Source organism: Scardinius erythrophthalmus (genome assembly GCF_964197995.2).
Source record: "Scardinius erythrophthalmus genome assembly, chromosome: 9".
In the NCBI taxonomy this organism is placed as follows: Eukaryota; Metazoa; Chordata; class Actinopteri; order Cypriniformes; family Leuciscidae; genus Scardinius; species Scardinius erythrophthalmus.
In genome coordinates, this window is record NC_138229.1 from 5160226 (window position 1) to 5180185 (window position 19960).

The 19960-nt window shown below is 36.1% G+C and overlaps 1 protein-coding gene across 2 annotated transcripts in view; it reads left to right on the plus strand.

Annotated features, from left to right (window-relative positions):
• The window catches only part of tgm1l1 (transglutaminase 1 like 1), a 36804-nt gene that overhangs the window by 4593 nt on the left and 12251 nt on the right, over nt 1-19960 (plus strand). For both annotated transcript variants that reach the window (XM_081373900.1, XM_081373899.1), the window contains 9 exons: nt 4187-4473; nt 4565-4756; nt 6177-6428; nt 10430-10548; nt 11546-11653; nt 14356-14533; nt 16124-16262; nt 16500-16692; nt 17663-17816. In XM_081373900.1, coding sequence (XP_081230026.1) covers nt 4188-4473; nt 4565-4756; nt 6177-6428; nt 10430-10548; nt 11546-11653; nt 14356-14533; nt 16124-16262; nt 16500-16692; nt 17663-17816 — 1621 coding nt within the window. In that variant the 5' untranslated portion in view covers nt 4187. The remainder of the gene's footprint in view (nt 1-4186; nt 4474-4564; nt 4757-6176; nt 6429-10429; nt 10549-11545; nt 11654-14355; nt 14534-16123; nt 16263-16499; nt 16693-17662; nt 17817-19960) is intronic.

Sequence of the window (19960 nt, forward strand, 5' to 3'; positions counted from 1 at the left end):
TAGGAAATTGGGCGTCTCATTGGTTAAACACAGAGAATTGCTTGAATGAAGTCTTTGAATGAGCAATGGCTCTTTTGAGAATCTTTAAGCTTGAGGCGACTCATCACGCCTTGTGAAAGATCTCATGATAGCACAGTTCAACCTCATCTCGTCATGAGTACATATTTCCTAATTTAATAAAACAATAAAGCAGATTCACATTTGTCCTCTGTAGTCTGTCCTGTAACTGTAGTGTTAATGGCGTAGTCTACAGGCTTCAGTGACTTACACTCATCCAGAGCAGCATTGCAAACATTCTTGTGCTGCACATGCTCACATATACAGCTGCAAACTTATGAGCAGAACTGTGTGTGTTTGGCTGTATTAAACTGGTAAACCGTAGGACGTTTTTAGCTAAATGTGACTCTGGATAACAAAACCAGTCACAAGTTGCACGGGTCTATTTGTGGCAATAGCCAACAATACATTGTATGGGTCAAAGTTATCGATATTAAGTATCATGTTCCATGAAGATATTTTGTAAATGTCCTACCGTAAATATATAAAACATTTATTTTAGGGAGTGAATGCAGCACAATCGCGAACATGAACAACTTTAAAGGTGATTTTCTCAATGTTTCGATTTTTTTCAACCCTCAATAGTTGTATCTCTGCCAAATATTGTCCTATCCTAACAAACCATACATCAATGGAAAGCGTATGCATTCAGCTTTCAGGTGATGTATACATCTCAAATTCAAAAAATTGACCCATGTGACTGGTTTTGTGGTCCAGGGTCACAAATAGTAAACATTTGCAAACATGTTATATGATGTGTTTAAAGGCGGTCTAATTCAGTGGCTAAATCTGATGGAAGTCAGTGAAATGGGTGAAATGGCTTACAACACTTTTAAATAAGAGGATAACAGATTAATGACGTGCCTAGAGTCAAGTTTTTCCACAGCTAAAGAGACTTAATCAAGCTTTCAGTTATGTTTTGATGACATATCACCTTTGTCTTAGATGTTTCAGATAAAATTTATTTGGAGAAAGAAAAAAGAAACTCAATAGAGCTGGTAAGTCCTGCCCCTTCCGCTAACCCCGCTGGACCTCTAGGTTGAAAAATCGTCAATGCAAGTGAATGGGAGAAAATAATTATTTTCTGGTCCCGTTTGAATTGTGTCATGAATGTGAACATATGTTGTCTGTGAATTTTTTATATAATCTTTTGCGTGAATAATGCTACAATTTAGCGGGTAGAAGTTTGATACGGTTAGACTTTGTGTGAGAGCACTTTGTGGACTACAACTCTTCGCTGCTTTCGACGCTTTTGAAACGTCACCACCATTCGCACACGGACACTAGCTCACGGATCCCGCTAAACATGGCTGTGTCTTTGGTGCACTTCACCGCCTTCTTTCAGGGAGAGGACAAAATCGTTGAGGTTGGTGAAAACCACGGGTAAATCATCTTTATGGAGTGACGTCACATAGGCGACATGTAGTCTTTCTCGTTATGTCTTTTCTACAACATCGCTAGCCGAAGAATCATACAATATACTGTCAAACTCGTAACATGAAAGATTATATAAAATATTCACAGACAACATATGTTCACATTCATGGCACAATTCAAACGGGACCAGAAAATAATTATTTTCTCCCATTCACTTGCATTGACGATTTTTCAACCTAGAGGTCCAGCGGGGTTAGCGGAAGGGGCAGGACTTACCAGCTCTATAGTTGTCATACAGTAGGAGTTTAGTTTAGGAGTTTCACATTGAAATCTTTGACTTTGGATTACAGATGTTAGTATTTCTACAAATCTTATCACCGTTTGCGTTTTTACAGTACATTTACATTTATGCATTTAGCTTTTATCCAAAACAACTGTCAAAAGAGGAACTAAAGCAATTCATCAAGGAGTCAGGAATTCAGTATTCATAATATACAATGCTAGATTTATTAGAATAGTAGATTAGCAAGCAAGCTAGAGAAATGTCGAGAAATAGAAGATTTTTTATGTTATTAGCTATGTTTCCATTCAAAGTTGACAAAGGACAAAATCATCACTTCCTGGGAAATTGGCGCAATTGGATGCCTGGTGTTTGTTTGAGACGCTTCTGTCTTCTGGGAATTAAACCGAATCATTTTGATTACAGGCATTTCAGAATGACTAAACAAACATTTGAGAACTTGATCCACAGGTTAGTCCATTTATCCAATCACATCCACTGTTGAGGAAAAGTCATGGGATTTATTTGGTAAATGTGTTTCCATTGTAGTTTATGCACGTCTAAGCGGATCAAAAATGTATCTACCTCATTGAACGCATACATTTTTATTTTATGTGCATACATTTTTTGAATTTATGCACATCATGGTGTTTCCATCCAGTTTTTTTATGCAATTTAATACAATAGCTTTCCAGTAGCTCAAACTGTAGAGTGATGGCGTTTGCAACGCTAAGGTCATGGGTTTGATTCCAAGGGAAAGCAAGAGCTGATAAGAATGTAATGTGTACCTTGAAATACAATGTAAGTCGCTTTGGATAAAAGCATCTGCCTAATGTAATATCCCAGAATAAAAAAAATAAATAAAAAATACATGGATGGAAACATAGCTATTGAGCTTTAGTTGTTATCTCTTTAATCTTCTCTAGAGTTTTAAAAGTGAGATTATTGGGGTTTTAAGAGAAAACTCTGATGAGAACAATCCTACAAAAAGTCTCAATTTGCTGTCCATTCAATCTCTTTGCAGTTGAGGAGAAACCGTTGAGATGTTAAAGAGAAAGTACTGCAGAGACGTGTGTGGTTTGTTAAACTGAAGGGAATGAGTCTCAGAAATGCTGCTGGTTGGTTGTTGAGTTTGGAATTTGGTAATTGTGAGAAATGTCTTGAGAGACCAGAAGAAAACATGTTGTGGAGATAAAGGGAGAGCACGAGGCCATTGGGAGGAAAACACATGGTTCTCATTTTCAGTGTTTACTCAGCGTCACTGGGACAGAACGCACATGCGACGTCAGCATTTCTGATCCTCTTGATTATTCAATTTTGCACCAAAAAACTACCGATCACTGATCATTTGGGAATAATTACTGATGTTTATTTGGCAATGGCAATCTGAGACATATATCTGGTGGTGGAAGCAATGCTGGGAAATTCCAGTATCTTTAAGCGGCATGTTAAAGTTTACAGCTCATGACCAACTAGGCAATTACTTTAACAACACTGGAGAAACGCAGATGTATGTGGACTATTCCTTTGCATGGTGGCTTTAACTCATGCACTTTTTGATAAAGCGACATGGGAGAAAGCCTTATAAGAAAACTTATAATGTGTGTGTGTATATCTTATTTTATATTTTTAGGGAAAATAAGGGGTCGTCGTAAGGGAGTCATTATGTGCATTGAATCTTTTTGTTTTGTGCTGTTCCTAGACAAATGAATGCATAAAAAAAACTAGTATGGGAAACCATATTCACTATGATTTAACTTTTCTAATGGTAGAATGCACAACATTTTTGCTATGTTTAATTCCATGAGATGCATCCAGTTGTCATCATAAAAACATATATTTTGCATTTTAAACCAATTTTGTTTACTAATTTTTATTTTGTGCAAATGTTTTACTTCAAGCATGATCTTTAAACACCATTTAAATTCAGTCTTGAATGGGAAAATACAAAAAGAAACAATTACATTGCATTATTGCATTATGCATTTATCTTATGTGTGATTCATACTGGATGCATATGTATGACCCTTGGTTTCATTTTTATTTTGTTTTGTGCAAATGTTAAAGTCTGTCACCTACAAAAAGTGTTAATCAGTTACATGCGTATTGCTAGAGAACATAAGCAGGGGAAATAGTCTTGTGTTAACCTCAAAAACAAAAACTTCACACTTTACATTTCCTCAAGCCAGGCCCAAATCTATCTCTAAATTGTTTTTGTTCCATTTCGAAGTTGAGAACTATATCTTGAAAGATGCATTATGGAAATGCTTAATGCTTAACTATATGATTGATATATTCACTTCGCTCTTGGCTCTCTGATTAATGAGATCTTGTTTGTATCCTCTTTGAATTTGCTTCACCGATTAATCATTATCAACAAATGTCATTGTGAAACTTATATTGTCTGCTCATTTCACTTGCATCAAGTCTTTGATTTTCCATGTATTAATTACTTTGTACGATGTCTTTCAGGATGCCAGGAGAAAGACGGTCAATCCGAGATAACTCCGCTGTCGGACGTTTCCACGGTGTTTCTGATAGCAATGGTCTGGCCGTCCCTGAGAGACAGACCGAGGCCAAAGTGAAGAAAGACGAGAGCGGATGTCGACGTTGGTTACGCAAGGCTTGTCCATGTTGCTTCCGGCAACAGAGCAACTCGTATGATTTGACTACTGAAAAGGATGCTGTGGTTGTCGAGGATGGAGAAAAAGAAGAGCCGGCATCTCCAGTTCCTCCTAGCGGTGATACAGAACTAAACGGTGAGAAGCTCAGTCTCAGCCAGTCAAAATACTAAAAACCTCACCTGAAGTTCCTCAAATTCAATCTTTTTTCTCCATCTTTTCCCATCAGAGTTGTCTCTAGCAGTGCGCTCTGTGGATCTGCTCAGCCGGAAAACTGATCGGAACAAGAAGGAGCATCACACGGATCAATACTATGGTGACCAGCTCATCATCCGCAGAGGACAGACGTTTCAAATGGAGCTTGAGCTCTCACGACCTTTCAACCCAAACACAGATAAACTTCACCTTGAACTGAAGACAGGTGAGCGTGAAGAGAAGTCGCATAAATACGTGCTTTATCTATTTTGAATGTTGGTTTCAAACATAAAGTAAAAACCATGGGATAGATAGATAGATGGTAGATTGATTGATTGATTCAAATTCTTCCGTTTTCCAGCATTGTTTGCATATTTAAACCCTTTCCAGCAGTGACTGTATGATTTTGAGATCCAGCTTTTCACACTCAGGACAATTGAGGGACTCAAACACAACTATTAAATAAGGTTTAAACATTCACTGATGCTCCAGAAGGAAACACGGTGCATTAAGAGCCTGGGGGTCAAGATCAAGGTCATTTGTACTTTGTCTTCCGGGTAACATGTATGTATCTTCTGTTGCTTCTGAAGGACAGTAGTAAATGACATTTTTTTATATTTAAACAAAATAAGAAAAATCTTCATCCTGTTCAAAAATGTTCACCCCCCGGCTCTTAATGCTTTGTGTTTCCTTCTGGAGCATCAGTGAATGTTTCCCTTTTTATGTGGAAAAATTAAATTCAGAGATTTTATAGTAAAGACCTCAAGGTATTAAACATTCAGAAAAAAAAAAAAAAACATTTACCAGAGTAAAATGTGTGACAAATAGCCCCAGTTCCCCCTACACATTTTCTCATGGACAAAAATATCACATTGTTATTATTTCAAGTATAGTCTTTCTTTCTACTGTTTCTGTTGACTGATTATTTGAAATGAGTATTTAGACTGGAGAACACAACAGGAGTGCTCATCTCGTCTCACTGATAAGGGCTTAAACATCTGTGGTTTTAAAATTTCTCTCTCAAGCCGCACCCAATGATACAGCTCACTTATTTTGAAGAGATAGGTCAAGGAGTGAGAGATTAACAATAAATCCACTTCACACTGATACAAGATAACTCAACTGTTCAAACTAACTGATGCGAACAGATTCGCAATCCATTTCAGAGTGAAACAGGATATTCAACTCCCAAAAAATGTCAGGAAAAAAAATCAGGATTTGATTGGATCATGAAAGTATTTTTTCATCAAAAAATATAACTTGACTTTTCCTTTCTGCCGTGCATGTGCACTATTTTTCTTACTCAGCTATTTTCATGTTTCACATCTGACACATAAACATATAAATGCATGACTTATTTAACTATTAATAAATATGTCAGATGTCCTCTACATAAAGAACAGGAATTGAAAAAGGAAGGACCAGGTTTCATCATTTGTGCAAGCCTTATGTGTTTTATTACCAGCTAACTGCTTTTGGCTGACCTTGACCTTGGGTGACTGAATCAGTATTTCAACATAGTTGGATTGCTTGGATTTGGCTGAAATCCTCCCTCATGCAATAATTTACCAGAAATGTCTAAACTCAGAACCAAATTAATCATGTTCTTCTCAAAGTATGTGTTTCATGTCCATGTCATCATTCAGGCACGCTCCCGCTGGTGTCAAAGGGCACGCACATCATCATACCATTGGTTGAAGAACTCCAGGATGAACGCTGGGAGGCCAAGATCGTGGAGCAGAACGTCAACCGAGTCAAGCTGTCTGTCAACTCCTCCACCACTGCTGTCATCGGAAAGTACAAGCTGACCATCGCAACGCAATGTCTGAAGACGGGCGAAACTACCACACACGACCCTGAGAAAGACATTTACATGCTCTTCAATCCCTGGTGTGAAGGTATGACAAAAACACTTTGTTCCAACATATGCGATCTTATTCATAATACAGCGCAGTGATCAGATTTAAAAGCTCACACTGATGTACATGTGTCTCCACTCTGAATGAATGCGTATACCTCACATTTCGTGGCATTGGTTTAACTTTGCTTTTTAAACCAAAAGAACGGCTCTGAAAAACTGAAAAATAACCACTTTCCCTTTAAAGTGCCCATATTATGCTTTTTTTCAGATATTACCTTTTTTTAGTGTGTAATATAGCTGTTTGTGAATGGAAAAGTTCTGCAAAGTTTCAGAGATCAAAGTGCACGACAAATGGAGTTATTGTCTCACAAAAGAAAGAACTGTTTCTAAACTGCTTAAAACGAGTCTTCAGTAAATCAAGTCTTACTATGTAGGTTTTTAACAAAATTTGCATAATGCCCATATATAGACTTCATTGGCTCCCTATGAACAACGTCTACTTTGACACTACTTCAAACACTGTAGTTGTAGCTGAGTCCAGGAAAAGTTTGGTTTGTGTTGTTAACATGTCGAGAAGACGCTGTTTTCTGTGCTGCGAATGCAAATCCAGTTGGGCTCGAATTTATACTGTAAAACTGATCGTTACTGTTTGTATCACTGTGTGTGTGTATACAAGTGCTGAGGAAGGTCTGGATCTGAAATTCAGATATGGTAATAGGCGTTTCTTTTCCGACACGCGCTGTAAGCGGTGGACCAATCACAACAGACTGTGCCATCTGACCAATCAGAGCAGAGTAGGCTCTCGGAAAGGAGGAGTTTAGAGCGACCGAATCTTTGATTGAACCGTTTCAGACACTGTGAGAAAAGAGCTGATGCTGCAAATGTATATTATATGAAAATTAAATGTTTTTTGACCTTGGATTCATGTAAATCTATCGTAGTAGACCTCCAAAACAAAATTAGGAACCTTTAAATTGTATAATAGGGGTCCTTTAATAAAATAAAACAACGGGTGCGGTCATTGTTACATTTTTCCCTGTAAGTTTCATGATCCTTAAAGAAGATATTTTATGCTCATGATTGCCATAGTACCATTTTCATCAACACAGAGAATGTAATGCATTTATGAATTACGTCATGTCACAATGTCGGAATGCAGGGAGGATGACTGTACCAAACTCATCCATTGACGAGAAGCCAAACTACACCTCCACTGAAGCTTGTCTGAGAAACGCTGATATATTTAGTCTAAAATATTACACAGGCAACTGTTAAAGCAATATAACATGAAGGTGCAAGTTTCCTCTTGTAGCCCAGTGACTTACATCAGTCTTCAGGAGGATTGAACGTGTTCTTGCAGTCCATTTGTGTTGCAGAAGTTTGGATTAACAACTACTTTGGCTTCACTGCAACGACTGGCTATAACTCACTGGCTAAACTAATTTGTAATATTTCACAGAAATCACTGTATTTTAGTGCAATTTTACATCTGCATAGGCGATAAAATGCAGATGTGAGAACTGTTAACTGTTAATATTTATGTAAACTGTATTAAGAAAAGAAACAAAATTCATAAATGGACTGATGGGGGAAAATAAATAAAATAAAAAAGTTCAGCAAATGTGGATTTTGCTTTTGAACAACTTGAGATTCTCTTCCATAGAATTACAGTTTTGTTTACAGTCACTAATAAAGGTAAAGCAAGCTGAACCAGCAGACAATACAAGTTGGACAATGATGTTTGTGATAAAGAATGACAATTTTAATCAATGATTACTTGGTAAATACAAATCGATTAAGGAAACATAATATCCCAATATTTAAATCGAAATAAAGGGGCGTGGCCTGGTTGATTTAGTTAGTAGTGTGTTGAAACTTGTGGTTATAGTAAGGGGTGGGGCATTTCCCAAACACGCTCAAAACGCTTGACCAATCACAACACACTGCTCCAGCCGACCAATCAGAGCACATTGCGCTTTTCAGAAGGAGGAGCTTCATAGAGACAGGAACTAAACAGAGCGTTACTGACAGACTGGGAAGAGAGAAACTGCAACAATGTTAAATATTATGTTCAATGAAAAATTATGTTCTTTTTGAACATTCGAGCATGAAAAATTACTCTAGTAGAGTTCATTACTCAAAATGAAGATAATAGGTCCTCTTTAAAGCTTGTTTGGGTGGTTCGGGCTTTGCACTCTTTCCTGCGCTTGAAAGCCAGAGATGATTGTTAAGGAAAGAGAGAGGTCTGCCAAATCACCTTTCACTGCTGGCACTGTAATCTTTTCTCTCTCCTTCTATTTTTTTCCTCTGTCTGCATTTTATTTCTGACGTTTCTTCTACAGTCCCACCTCATCTGGCAGTTCACATGTCAAATAAATTTTCCCCTCTCCCGCTCTCTTTCTCTCCCTCCTTGGCCGCTCTTTCACTCCAGGCCCTTCCTGTCATTCTTTACTGGGTTCTTTCAGCACGGCTTGTTTTATTACACTACATTTGGCTCATTCTTGAACTTCAGAACTTGCTGAACTCTGTAACTCTGAATGTAATGTTGTAATTTAAGGAAGTACTTCAATAACAGGGTGTAGCTGAGTTTCAGATAAATGTTTGGTCAAGCTCAGACTCTTTATTCATTATGACTTGCTACACAAAGGCACAATGCTACAATTTAGGGAGTATTCTTTTATTAGCCCAATTTTTACAAAACATTAAATAAAAGCTTGGAAAAATGGAATAAGTGACCAATTAAAGGGATCATGAACTGCATCATTTTCTCTCAGGTCCAAGATTTGAACTTCAAAAAACATCCTAATTTAGAAGTAAAAGGCTATTTTCTATCCTGTTTTTGCATTCAAGACTTCGAAGTGAACACGCACTGCTTTGATTGCTTAACAGTTTTTGCATATTTAAATAATTTTCAGTGTTCCAGCCATTACACGTGTGGAATTGTTTTGAAAACTCAGAATGTGGAAAATATCCTGTTACATACTTGAAACATTTTTGCGTATTAAATATGCTTTATAAGTCTTGGTTGTGACAAATACAGTTTAAGTACTTGGAGTTACCACAGTTATAGCTTATAAATGATAACTTGCGTTGTTTCATATAAACGGCATTATGAATGAATCTACCATCATTTGCCATTCTTATAGGCTATTAGTTCATCTTTTTCGATAAAGTAAAAAACTTATGACTGAAATGTTTTATCCAGCGAATGGCTTTGATCAAAACAATAACAAAAGCGTTTTCTACGTGCTTTCTTCCGTATCCGGGAACACTCGCATAAACCACATAAATGCCCAAAGCCAAGGACAGAACACCGATTCACAACAATTTTATTTTGAGTAATTTTAAGGTTTCCATTTCCATTTAGGTTTAATTTTACATTTGAATTTAATTTAATTCATTTATTTCAGTTTTAGTATTCAATTTTAGTACTTTAAACTTATTTTATTTAGTTGTCAAGGCTTTCAAGTTTAGGTTTTTCATCTATTTTTTTATCTTTTATTTTATTTGACCTTTTTTAATGAATGAAAAACATTTTTTATATTTTTAGTTTTAGACCACTGTTTTAAAAGTTGTTCAGGTAATTGTGATATTGTGTTAAAGGAAAACTAATATGATTTACATCTTTAAAAAAAAGAAAAAAAGAATGATCCTGCTGTGTTTATCTTGCTGATCCTTCTGATCTTCTTCTGTCTCACTGCTTCACACTTCCAGGCCTCTTTCCATTACACTGGTCCTTTCTCCTGCATGTCTGAGTCATTCTTTTCCATTCATTTCTCCTTTCCTCTGCTAAGTTCTCTACTATCATTTCCGTTACTTTATAGTGCCTCCATTCTCTCCCTTTTCCCGTCTGATTGCACCACACTTGTGTTCACGCCCTGGTGGAGAAACAGAGAACATTCCAATGGAAGCAGAACAGAACAGATTCCAGACATTGATGATGTCACTGCTTTCCTTTAAAATGAACCAAACCTCCGTATCAAATCCTGGAACTGTGTTTTCATCCTCCCTTATGACTCTCTCTGTCTTTCTTCTCAGAGGACACGGTGTACATGGAGAGTGAGAAAGAGCTGAAGGAGTACGTCTTAAGTGATACTGGAAGAATCTACTACGGCACCGAGAAGCAGATCGGAGCTCGGACGTGGAACTTCGGCCAGGTGTGGAGATCAGAACAGAGCACTTTCTCCGGGGAAAATAAAACATGCTAATGAAAATTCTTGTGAAAACTTATCTTATACAATCAAGAAAGCACAAAGCAAATCATAATTGACACATGGAGTCTCAAATTTAATTTCTACCACAAATGCCAATGGCAGGTGAACTTTGCTGGCCATAAAGAAATTACCTGCCGTGAAACTGTGTTTTACATTATTTTCGTAAAATATATATTTTTGTCAGTGTGAAATGTTTTAGTAATTTTCCCTCTCCACAGCATTTATAACAGTCAGTGTTATTTTAGTATTATTAATACACCATTATAGTATTTATTAGGATTTTGCTTGAATGAGCTTTTATTTTTTAAATTTTAGTTTAAGATTTAGAAAATTTGGTTATGTGCGTTTGTCAATTTTATTATTTTTTTAAGAAATATTTCTATTTATCTTTCATGTATTTTATTTCAGTTTTAGTTCATCTTCAACTTCAAGGCAACAATTCCAATTTCCATCTAAGTTTTTTAAGTTTAGGTTTTCATCTAATACTTGTATTTCCTTTTATTTCAACTTTCAATGATCAAAAACAATTTTAAATACTTTTTAACACTGATACTAGTTAGTTTTTTGTTGTTGTTGTTGTTGTTGTTGTTGTTGTATAAAAAAAAAAGCATTTTCAACGTATTCTCGTAAAAATCGCCCACTTAGACAGGAAAAAAACATCTTGACAACACATAAAGCACCAAACCACAGTTTGTTTTGATTTATGTGAAATTTATGGTAAATCTAACATCAATTATACCACAATTATAGATTGCATTGAAAAAACAATGAGGAAAAATTAACTGTGAAAATGTGTGTCGACTTTGCAACCAGAATTTGTTTACACAACAAAGCTAATTTTAGGGAGTGTTCATTTTGGACCATGTTTAGACTTAGTTGACAGCACCATTGAGATTTCACACCAAATGAAAGTTGTCTCTCCGGATTGTCTCTCTCACAGTTTGACGAAGGAGTTCTGGAGGCCTGTCTGTTTGTGCTGGATAATAGCGAGGTTCCTCCCTCAGGTAGAGGAAATCCTGTCAGTGTGGTCCGTGTCATTTCTGCCATGGTGAGTCCCACCTCGCCTGACTATATTAATGGAACACATCTAGTAAAAAGTGCTGTATTATTCTTTTTTGTTATCAACTTTTGTTATGTGCAAAATAACATACATGCATATGTTCAATCTTCAATCGGCCTGTATTTCGGTCTTTCGACGCAGACCACAACAACTTCGCCAGGCTTTTCAGTCTCTGCCGATGTCTTGTCTGAGCGAGTCCCGCCAATTATATTTAGGCATATAATATATATAAAAAACAATAACAATACTTAACACAATCTATTTACAATTGCCTTTTTTTCACAGAAGCATGAGTGTTTAAAGGCCCCAATATACTCACGGCGAGTTCTTTTTCGTTGTTCGGTTAGGGGCAAAAAGAAGTCGGAAACACGTGACCAGCGATATACTGTTAGCAAACATCCCAATGTCGCACACACTGCTGAGAGCGGCATTTAAATGAATATATAAATATTTGCTGTGCACTTTCCTCTCAAGAACAAAATAAGCGTAACAAAAACACAGCGGTGAGAAAACAGCAGTTAAGAAAGCATCAGATTATATCGATTGATCAGAGCTCTGCAATTCATCTCTCCCGTCAAGTCACGTCACGTTTATTTATATAGTTTCTTTAAATTAAGCAGCTTTGCATGAAAAACCCTTAAGAATTACAATTTCAATTTCGACTCTGATGCAGCTCTCCAGTGTTTTCATGTTTTAACTCACATCTGACCTCAACGGACTGAACAGAAGGAATGAACCAGAGGTTCTGCGTCAAAGAAGGCGGAGCCTCAGAGCCACTCCCACCTATTATTTAATCGCCATGGACCAATGGTAGTTCGAAGGTGTTTTCCAGTAACTTCGCTTCAGAAAACTGTTCCGAACTACCGAAACGAACTTTGTTTTGGCCTGATTTTGTACGAAAGGATGTCACATCAGTTCGTACTTCAAATTCGCTTAAAGTAGGGGCGTTAAGTGATATGCTAAATCTGTGCAATAACAAGTGGTTTTAAAAGTGCACCAATAGCTTTATCCCAAGCCTCTACAGTGCGTGCAGAATTATTAGGCACGTTGATTTTCTGATCATATTTTATTTCCAGGAACATTTTGCCAATTCCAAACCATATTATTCTTAATAACTACTATTAATTTTGTATTTAATCATTTTTAAGTGATACATAATTGTTCATGAAGGCTGGAAATGAAAAATGTCTTATTTTCAGGTGTGCAGAATTATTAGGCAAGTTTTCTTTTACAGATAAAATAAGCCAAAAAAGAGATTTAACAAAGACTGAAAAGTCAAAAATTATTAAATGCCCATGAGAAGGATACAATACTAATGTAATACTAGAGATTGCAGTTAAGGCATGACCATTGGACAGTGAAATGCTCATTGGGTCAGCAGGGTCAGACAAAAACAGGTGGAGAAGTAAAGACACATATTAACTGCAAAAGAATGAAGAATTAAGGTGGAGAATTAAGTGTGAAACCATCAGGAACCCTTTAGTCTTCAGCGCCACCATTTTCCAGAACTGCAACCTACCTGGAGTCTCCAGAAGAGCAAGGTGTCAGGGGCTCAGAGACTTGGGTTAGGTAAAGAATCCTAAAAAATGACCCCCACTTAATAAGAATCACAAGCTGAAGTGTTATGAAATACATGAAGACTGTTTTTTTATAGGCTTTATAGACAGACAGATTGAGAGTGACTCTTGAAGGACCAGCACCATATCCTCTTCTACCACTATTAGAAGAATTCATCTTCTAGAATACGTTTTAATAAGTTTTGGGAGTTCATTTTTAGTCCATCTCCTACCCTGAAGTCCGTTTTGCAGAGATGGACTAAAAATGAACTCCCAAAACTTATTAAAACGTATTCTAGAAGATGAATTCTTCTAATAGTGGTAGAAGAGGATATGGTGCTGGTCCTTCAAGAGTCACTCTCAATCTGTCTGTCTATAAAGCCTATAAAAAAACAGTCTTCATGTATTTCATAACACTTCAGCTTGTGATTCTTATTAAGTGGGGGTCATTTTTTAGGATTCTTTACCTAACCCAAGTCTCTGAGCCCCTGACACCTTGCTCTTCTGGAGACTCCAGGTAGGTTGCAGTTCTGGAAAATGGTGGCGCTGAAGACTAAAGGGTTCCTGATGGTTTCACACTTAATTCTTCACCTTAATTCTTCATTCTTTTGCAGTTAACATGTGTTTTTTCTTCTCCACCTGTTTTTGTCTGACCCTGCTGACCCAATGAGCATTTCACTGTCCAATGGTCATGCCTTAACTGTAATCTCTAGTATTGCATTAGTATTGCATTCTTCTCATGGGCATTTAATAATTTTTTACTTTTCAGTCTTTGTTAAATCTCTTTTTTGGCTTATTTTATCTGTAAAAGAAAACTTGCCTAATAATTCTGCACACCTGAAAATAAGACATTTTTCATTTCCAGCCTTCATGAACAATTATATATCACTTATACATGATTAAATACTAAATTAATAGTAGTTATTAAGAATAATATGGTTTGGAATTGGCAAAATGTTCCTAGAAATAAAATATGATCAGAAAATCAACGTGCCTAATAATTCTGCACGCACTGTATAGTAGAAACTTGTGCCTTATGAATCACAGCTTATGATCTCCATGAAAACATACTCTTTCTTTACAAAGACCCTTTACCCGCTTGACCTCAGAGACCCTTGAATTAACCTTTTCTAGATCAATTCTCCGGATGACCTTGGCGTTCTGGAGGGAAACTGGTCTGGGAATTACACGGGTGGAACGTCTCCCACGGCCTGGAGCGGCAGTGTAGAAATCCTCAGGCAATACCACAGCGAAGGAGGAAAGCCTGTCAAATACGGGCAGTGCTGGGTGTTTTCTGGAGTCACGACCACAGGTGTGTGTGTTTGTGTGTGGATATTCCTGGAACAGGATTCTAGGATTCCAGTTTCTAACATTAAAAACTTTGACTGTGAAAAATCAAATGTAAGCATATGTATCTAACGCTCTCACTAAAACCCCTCCCTCCAAAGACACATCGGCCAATCTGATATCAACGTTTGTGATTAGCTTTGTAAGGGTCCGTTCACACAGAATGCAGTTTTCCATTGCACTATGATAATTTGTCATGGTTTTTCTATGTAAACAACATGCGCTAGACGGACATGCGTAAATCAGATTTACTGTAATCAAACAAATGTTCCATAAATATTCAGTGAAAATTACTTAATGTAGAAAAAATAATAATGTATAAGTAAAATTAAATGTGTTATTCTTAGTCAACACAAAACGAAAATGTTCATTATAGTCTTTTCTACTGCATGTTTTTGGTGTTATTATGTACAAATTATCAATGCATTTCATTCCACATACAAAAAACAACAACATTTGTTTTCATAAAAACTGATTTTTGATATCTGTCAGGTAGTGAGAACATTCTATGAATGATACAAAAAATTCAACCTTGCTTTTTTTTTGTTGCAATTCCTAAAATAAAAAAAAAGTCACTGGCCAACTAGTAACTTCACAATTCACAAACAACTGAAAGACAAAAATAAGTCCTGAAAATATCCTAATTTATTAGGACTGTTTCCTGCAATGATCTTATGAGGTTTTACATATCAAAAGTGCAGGGTCAAATTGTAATATCAGTGGATTTCAGGAGGGTATATGATGTCATAGGACTAAAAAAATATGCTATTGTTTACAAGTTTAAATAACCTGTGGAATCCGGAGTCGCCAGCCACACACTATCTCTACAGCAGTCCGAGTGCTGTGACATTCATAGCTGACCCCGTTTAACAGTAGTGAACTTCAGTCTGCACTCTGTTCACTCCACACACTGACATTAAGTGTTTGACTCTTGCACTCATTACTACTCGTCTTCAGCGAATTAATTTTGCCTCAGGTTTCTCTCATTCATTCCTCTTCCTAGTTTGATATGATTCACTCTACCATTCAAAAGTTTTATTTTTATTTTTAAAAAAGTCTCTTATGCTCACCAATGCTGCATGATTTGATCATCAAAAATAGCAGTAAAATATTGTGAAATATTATTAAAACTTAAAATAAAATGTAATTTATTCCTGTGATGAAAGCTGAATTTTCAGCATCATTACTCCAGTCTTCAGTGTCACATGATCCTTCAGAAATCATTCTAATATGATGAATTGCTGCTCAAGAAACATTTATGATTATTATCAATGTTAAAAACAGTTATGCTGATTACTATTTTTGTAGAAACCATGATGCATTTGTTTCAGGATTCTTCGATGAATATAAAGTTTAAAATAATTTTTTTTATTTGAAACAGAAATTTGTGTAACATTATAAATATCTTTTGCTGTCACTTTTGATCAGTTTAATTCTGAATAATAGTATCATAATATAATAGTATTGTACTGACCCCAAACATTTATGCATATTACTGAATTGAATCACTACAAACAGACGAATAACTCTCTCTCTATATGTATATCTGTCCCAGTATTGAGATGTCTAGGTATTCCTGCGCGTTCCGTAACGAATTTCCAGTCTGCCCATGACACGGATGTCTCCTTGACAACAGACGTGTATTTCGATGAGAATATGGAACCGATCCCTGAGCTCAACTCTGACTCTGTATGGTGAGCATTTGTGTTTTTTCATTGAAGAATTAATATTAGGTGTGGGTCAGTATAACATGATAAAATCCAATACTGCTGTTGTATCGGTCGGTCAATATTGGAATTTATTATTTTATACTGACATATATATGTACAGTATATATATATATATATATATATATATATATAACTACACTTAAATTGTACACATTCTCTTATTTCTCTTTCTGTATCCCTGATTTCCTCTTTTTTTCTCAGGAACTTCCATGTTTGGAATGATTGCTGGATGGCCCGTCCGGATCTGCCTCCTGGAATGGGTGGCTGGCAGATCGTGGATTCCACGCCGCAGGAAACCAGTCACGGGACTTTCCGCTGCGGGCCGGCGTCACTGGCCGCTGTGCGCTCTGGACAGGTCTATTTGAAATATGACACACCTTTTGTGTTCGCTGAGGTGAGTCCAGATTCGTCAATGTTGAAATTATCTTTATATCCATAAAACAACCATCCACGTACTTTCTGTCTACAAAAGTGCTCATTAGTTTAGTCAAACTGACTGCAAACAAATAAAAGACAATTACTTGAAAATTGGTTCTTATTTTCTTTTACCACATTTTCTGGAATATAAAGAATAGTATTACTGGAATATTATTAATGACAATTTACATTTCTGAATGTAATCATAAAAAGTGACTTACACACATATAATATTAGTCGCATCAATGCATTTTTTTTCAACAATGCAATTTTGTCACTTATAGTCAGGTGCGACTTATTTTCAGGAAAATAGGGTTATTGCACATTCATGCAGTTGTGCATGATTTATTCGTGCTTGTTTTTCATTTATTAAAATATAACAACTTGCTCCAGCTTAATTCTTAAAAAGCTTACGTTTTTGGCTAACATCACCAGTGTTATTTTAGTATTATTTGTGTACTAATTTAATATTTATTAATATTTTAAATGAGCTTTCATTTTAATATTTTCGGTTTTCGTCATTTTAGTTTTAGTCATTTTTAAATAGTTTTTTTATATTTCTATTTAGCTTTAACATATTTTATTTCAGTTTTTACATTTTTAACTTACACATAAACTTACTTCTTTTTAGTTACAGTAGTTGCAAAGGCAACTTTCCATCTAATATTTATTTTTTATTGTTTGTTTGTTTGTATTTTAATTACTCAGAAATAATTTTAGTTACAACTAAAATAAAAAATAAAATAAAATCCCAAATAGAATCAAGTTCTGCTCTCATTTCACTCCTGTCCTATAGAGGACGGGCTGGCCCTGACTTGTTGGCATCCATGTTAAATATTTTCTTTATACCCTCCATAAAATCCTGTTTGAAACCTGCATTTATCCTGACAGTCATGTCTCTTTAAAGGATTCTCAGCTCTAAACCTGTGCTGTTTTTTTTGGTGCAGGTGAACAGTGATAAGATCTACTGGCAGAGGAACCTCGACGGGAGCTTTAGTCAAATCCACAGTGAGAAGAAAGCCGTCGGACACTGCATCAGCACGAAGGCTGTTGGCTCTGATGAGCGTGTTGACATCACAAACCTTTACAAATATCCTGAAGGTGAGAAACACAAACATGCACACTTTCAGACAAATCAATCTCAATGTCTCGCCCTGCATGCACCCACATGAAAAGACAACAGCAGGCTGTAAAATAGAGGCCCTAAAGGCCCGTTCACACCAAGCACGATAACTATAAGGATAACGATAAAGATAACTATATATGCGTCCACACCAGCGACCGATAACGGTCTTTTTATTCTAAGCACGCGCACGCCCGGATGATCCAGATTGAGACCTTTAAATTAGAATGGATTCTGATTGGCTGTCAGTGTTTTATCGTTCGACAGCTGGAAAAAAATCGTTCTGAAAGTGATCCCACCGATATCGTTCCTCATATCTTTATCGTTATAGTTGTGGTGTGAACTCTGTTATTCTTTAATTTGGAGAACGATTTTTAGAATTATATCTTTATCGTTATCTTTATAGTTATCGTCCTTGCTGTGAACGGGCCTTAAGACTAAGCTCTATTTTTTTTTTCCTCCCTTTGTTGGTCAGAACAGTTGATGTTACTTACTTCAGATTACATTTTCCGGTGAAAATTATTATGTTGGTCATACTTCCGAAAAAGGAGAATCTGTGATTGCGAATGCCAGTATCCACACGGCGCGGCGACTGACAGCCGCACATTCTACGGACTGCAGCTTTAAAATTAAATTGCATTAATTGCATTTTTATTGGAACTTGTTCAGTTTCCCAGAAAATTGTATTAGATCCAAATGTCGATCGAAAAAGAAGTCATATTATGTAATGTTACATTTTAAAATCAAAAGAAAACAGAGGAAATTTATTTTGCATAAAGAAATGAAGCCTATTTTAGTATTTTACTATTTTACATAATTTTAATTAAAATAAAGCACCCACATTTGTATTACTACAGTAAATACATTTATACATACACATTTGATACTATAAATGTATTCAGGGTTTTTCCTGGCTCAAAATGAGGCGGAGGTGGTAAAATCGTAACACTAGGGGGGTCCGGGGGCATGCCCCCCCGGGAGAAAATTTTGTACATTTTAAAGATAAATTCCTTAATCTGGTGCACTTTGAGTCACTCGAATCTGTTGTTAAAAATGAATAATAATCCACCCGCCAACCACCCATATTCTTTGATTTAGATATCTGCATCTGATCATCACATTACAATTATTCAATTAAGCATGATAATATGGTAACATATCACACTGAAGTAGGCTGATTTAAAATTAACATTTATTTAAATTAAAAGTTCTTTTGGCAAAAATACATTTCCTTTATAGCCTAAACAGAGGCTTTACTCCCTTTAAACTTAAATTGTCAGTTTCATTTTTGAAAACACTCTTATCGGAATAATTTTTGTACCTTTTATAAAGAGCATTTTCCCCTAATTTTATTTAATATATGCTCTAAATTTCATTTCAAATTCTTACATTTTATCAATACATTCAATTAAAATAATAAGACACTAGGCTGTTACCAATCAAATTAAATAATTTACATTGAAAAATTATAACTGTATTAAATGAGATTATGAGATTGTTTTAAATATTTTTTAAGGAATGTTGAAAAGAATGCTACTTTATGAAACTAAACCGCCAGTAGGAGGCGGCAGGCGGCCGTCTTAATGAGCGAGTCATTGAGTCATTCATTTAAACGATTCGTTCAAACGGCTGATTTATTCAGAATGAGGCGGTTTAATAATGGGTAATTGAATCTTTGACTCGAGTGATTAGTTCAAAACGCTGAATCATTCAGTAATGAATCATAGATGCGTGTTGCTGTGAGATGCTCTATGTTTCTATTGTTTGGAACTATTTTCGCTGCTGAAACAGAACAAAAACAGTCATTGCGTCTAAAAATGTAAGTAACTTAATTTTAACTATTTGTTTAACTGTTATGAAATCAATATCTCGGTTTCAATCGTGATGGCATTCAGGAAAACGGAACTCTGGTCGTGTGTAGCCTATATAACTAATATATTATAATTAATATGTTATAAATAACGGCGCGAACCTCAACAGCGCTGTTAACGTCCGTACATTAGGTAAGTTACCATGATGGGAGCAGTGGCGGATTTAGCAAATTGGGGGCCCAAGGCGAAGGTATGTATGGGCCCCCCATCCGATCTTTAAAGGTGCAATGTGTCATATTTCTGAGGATCTA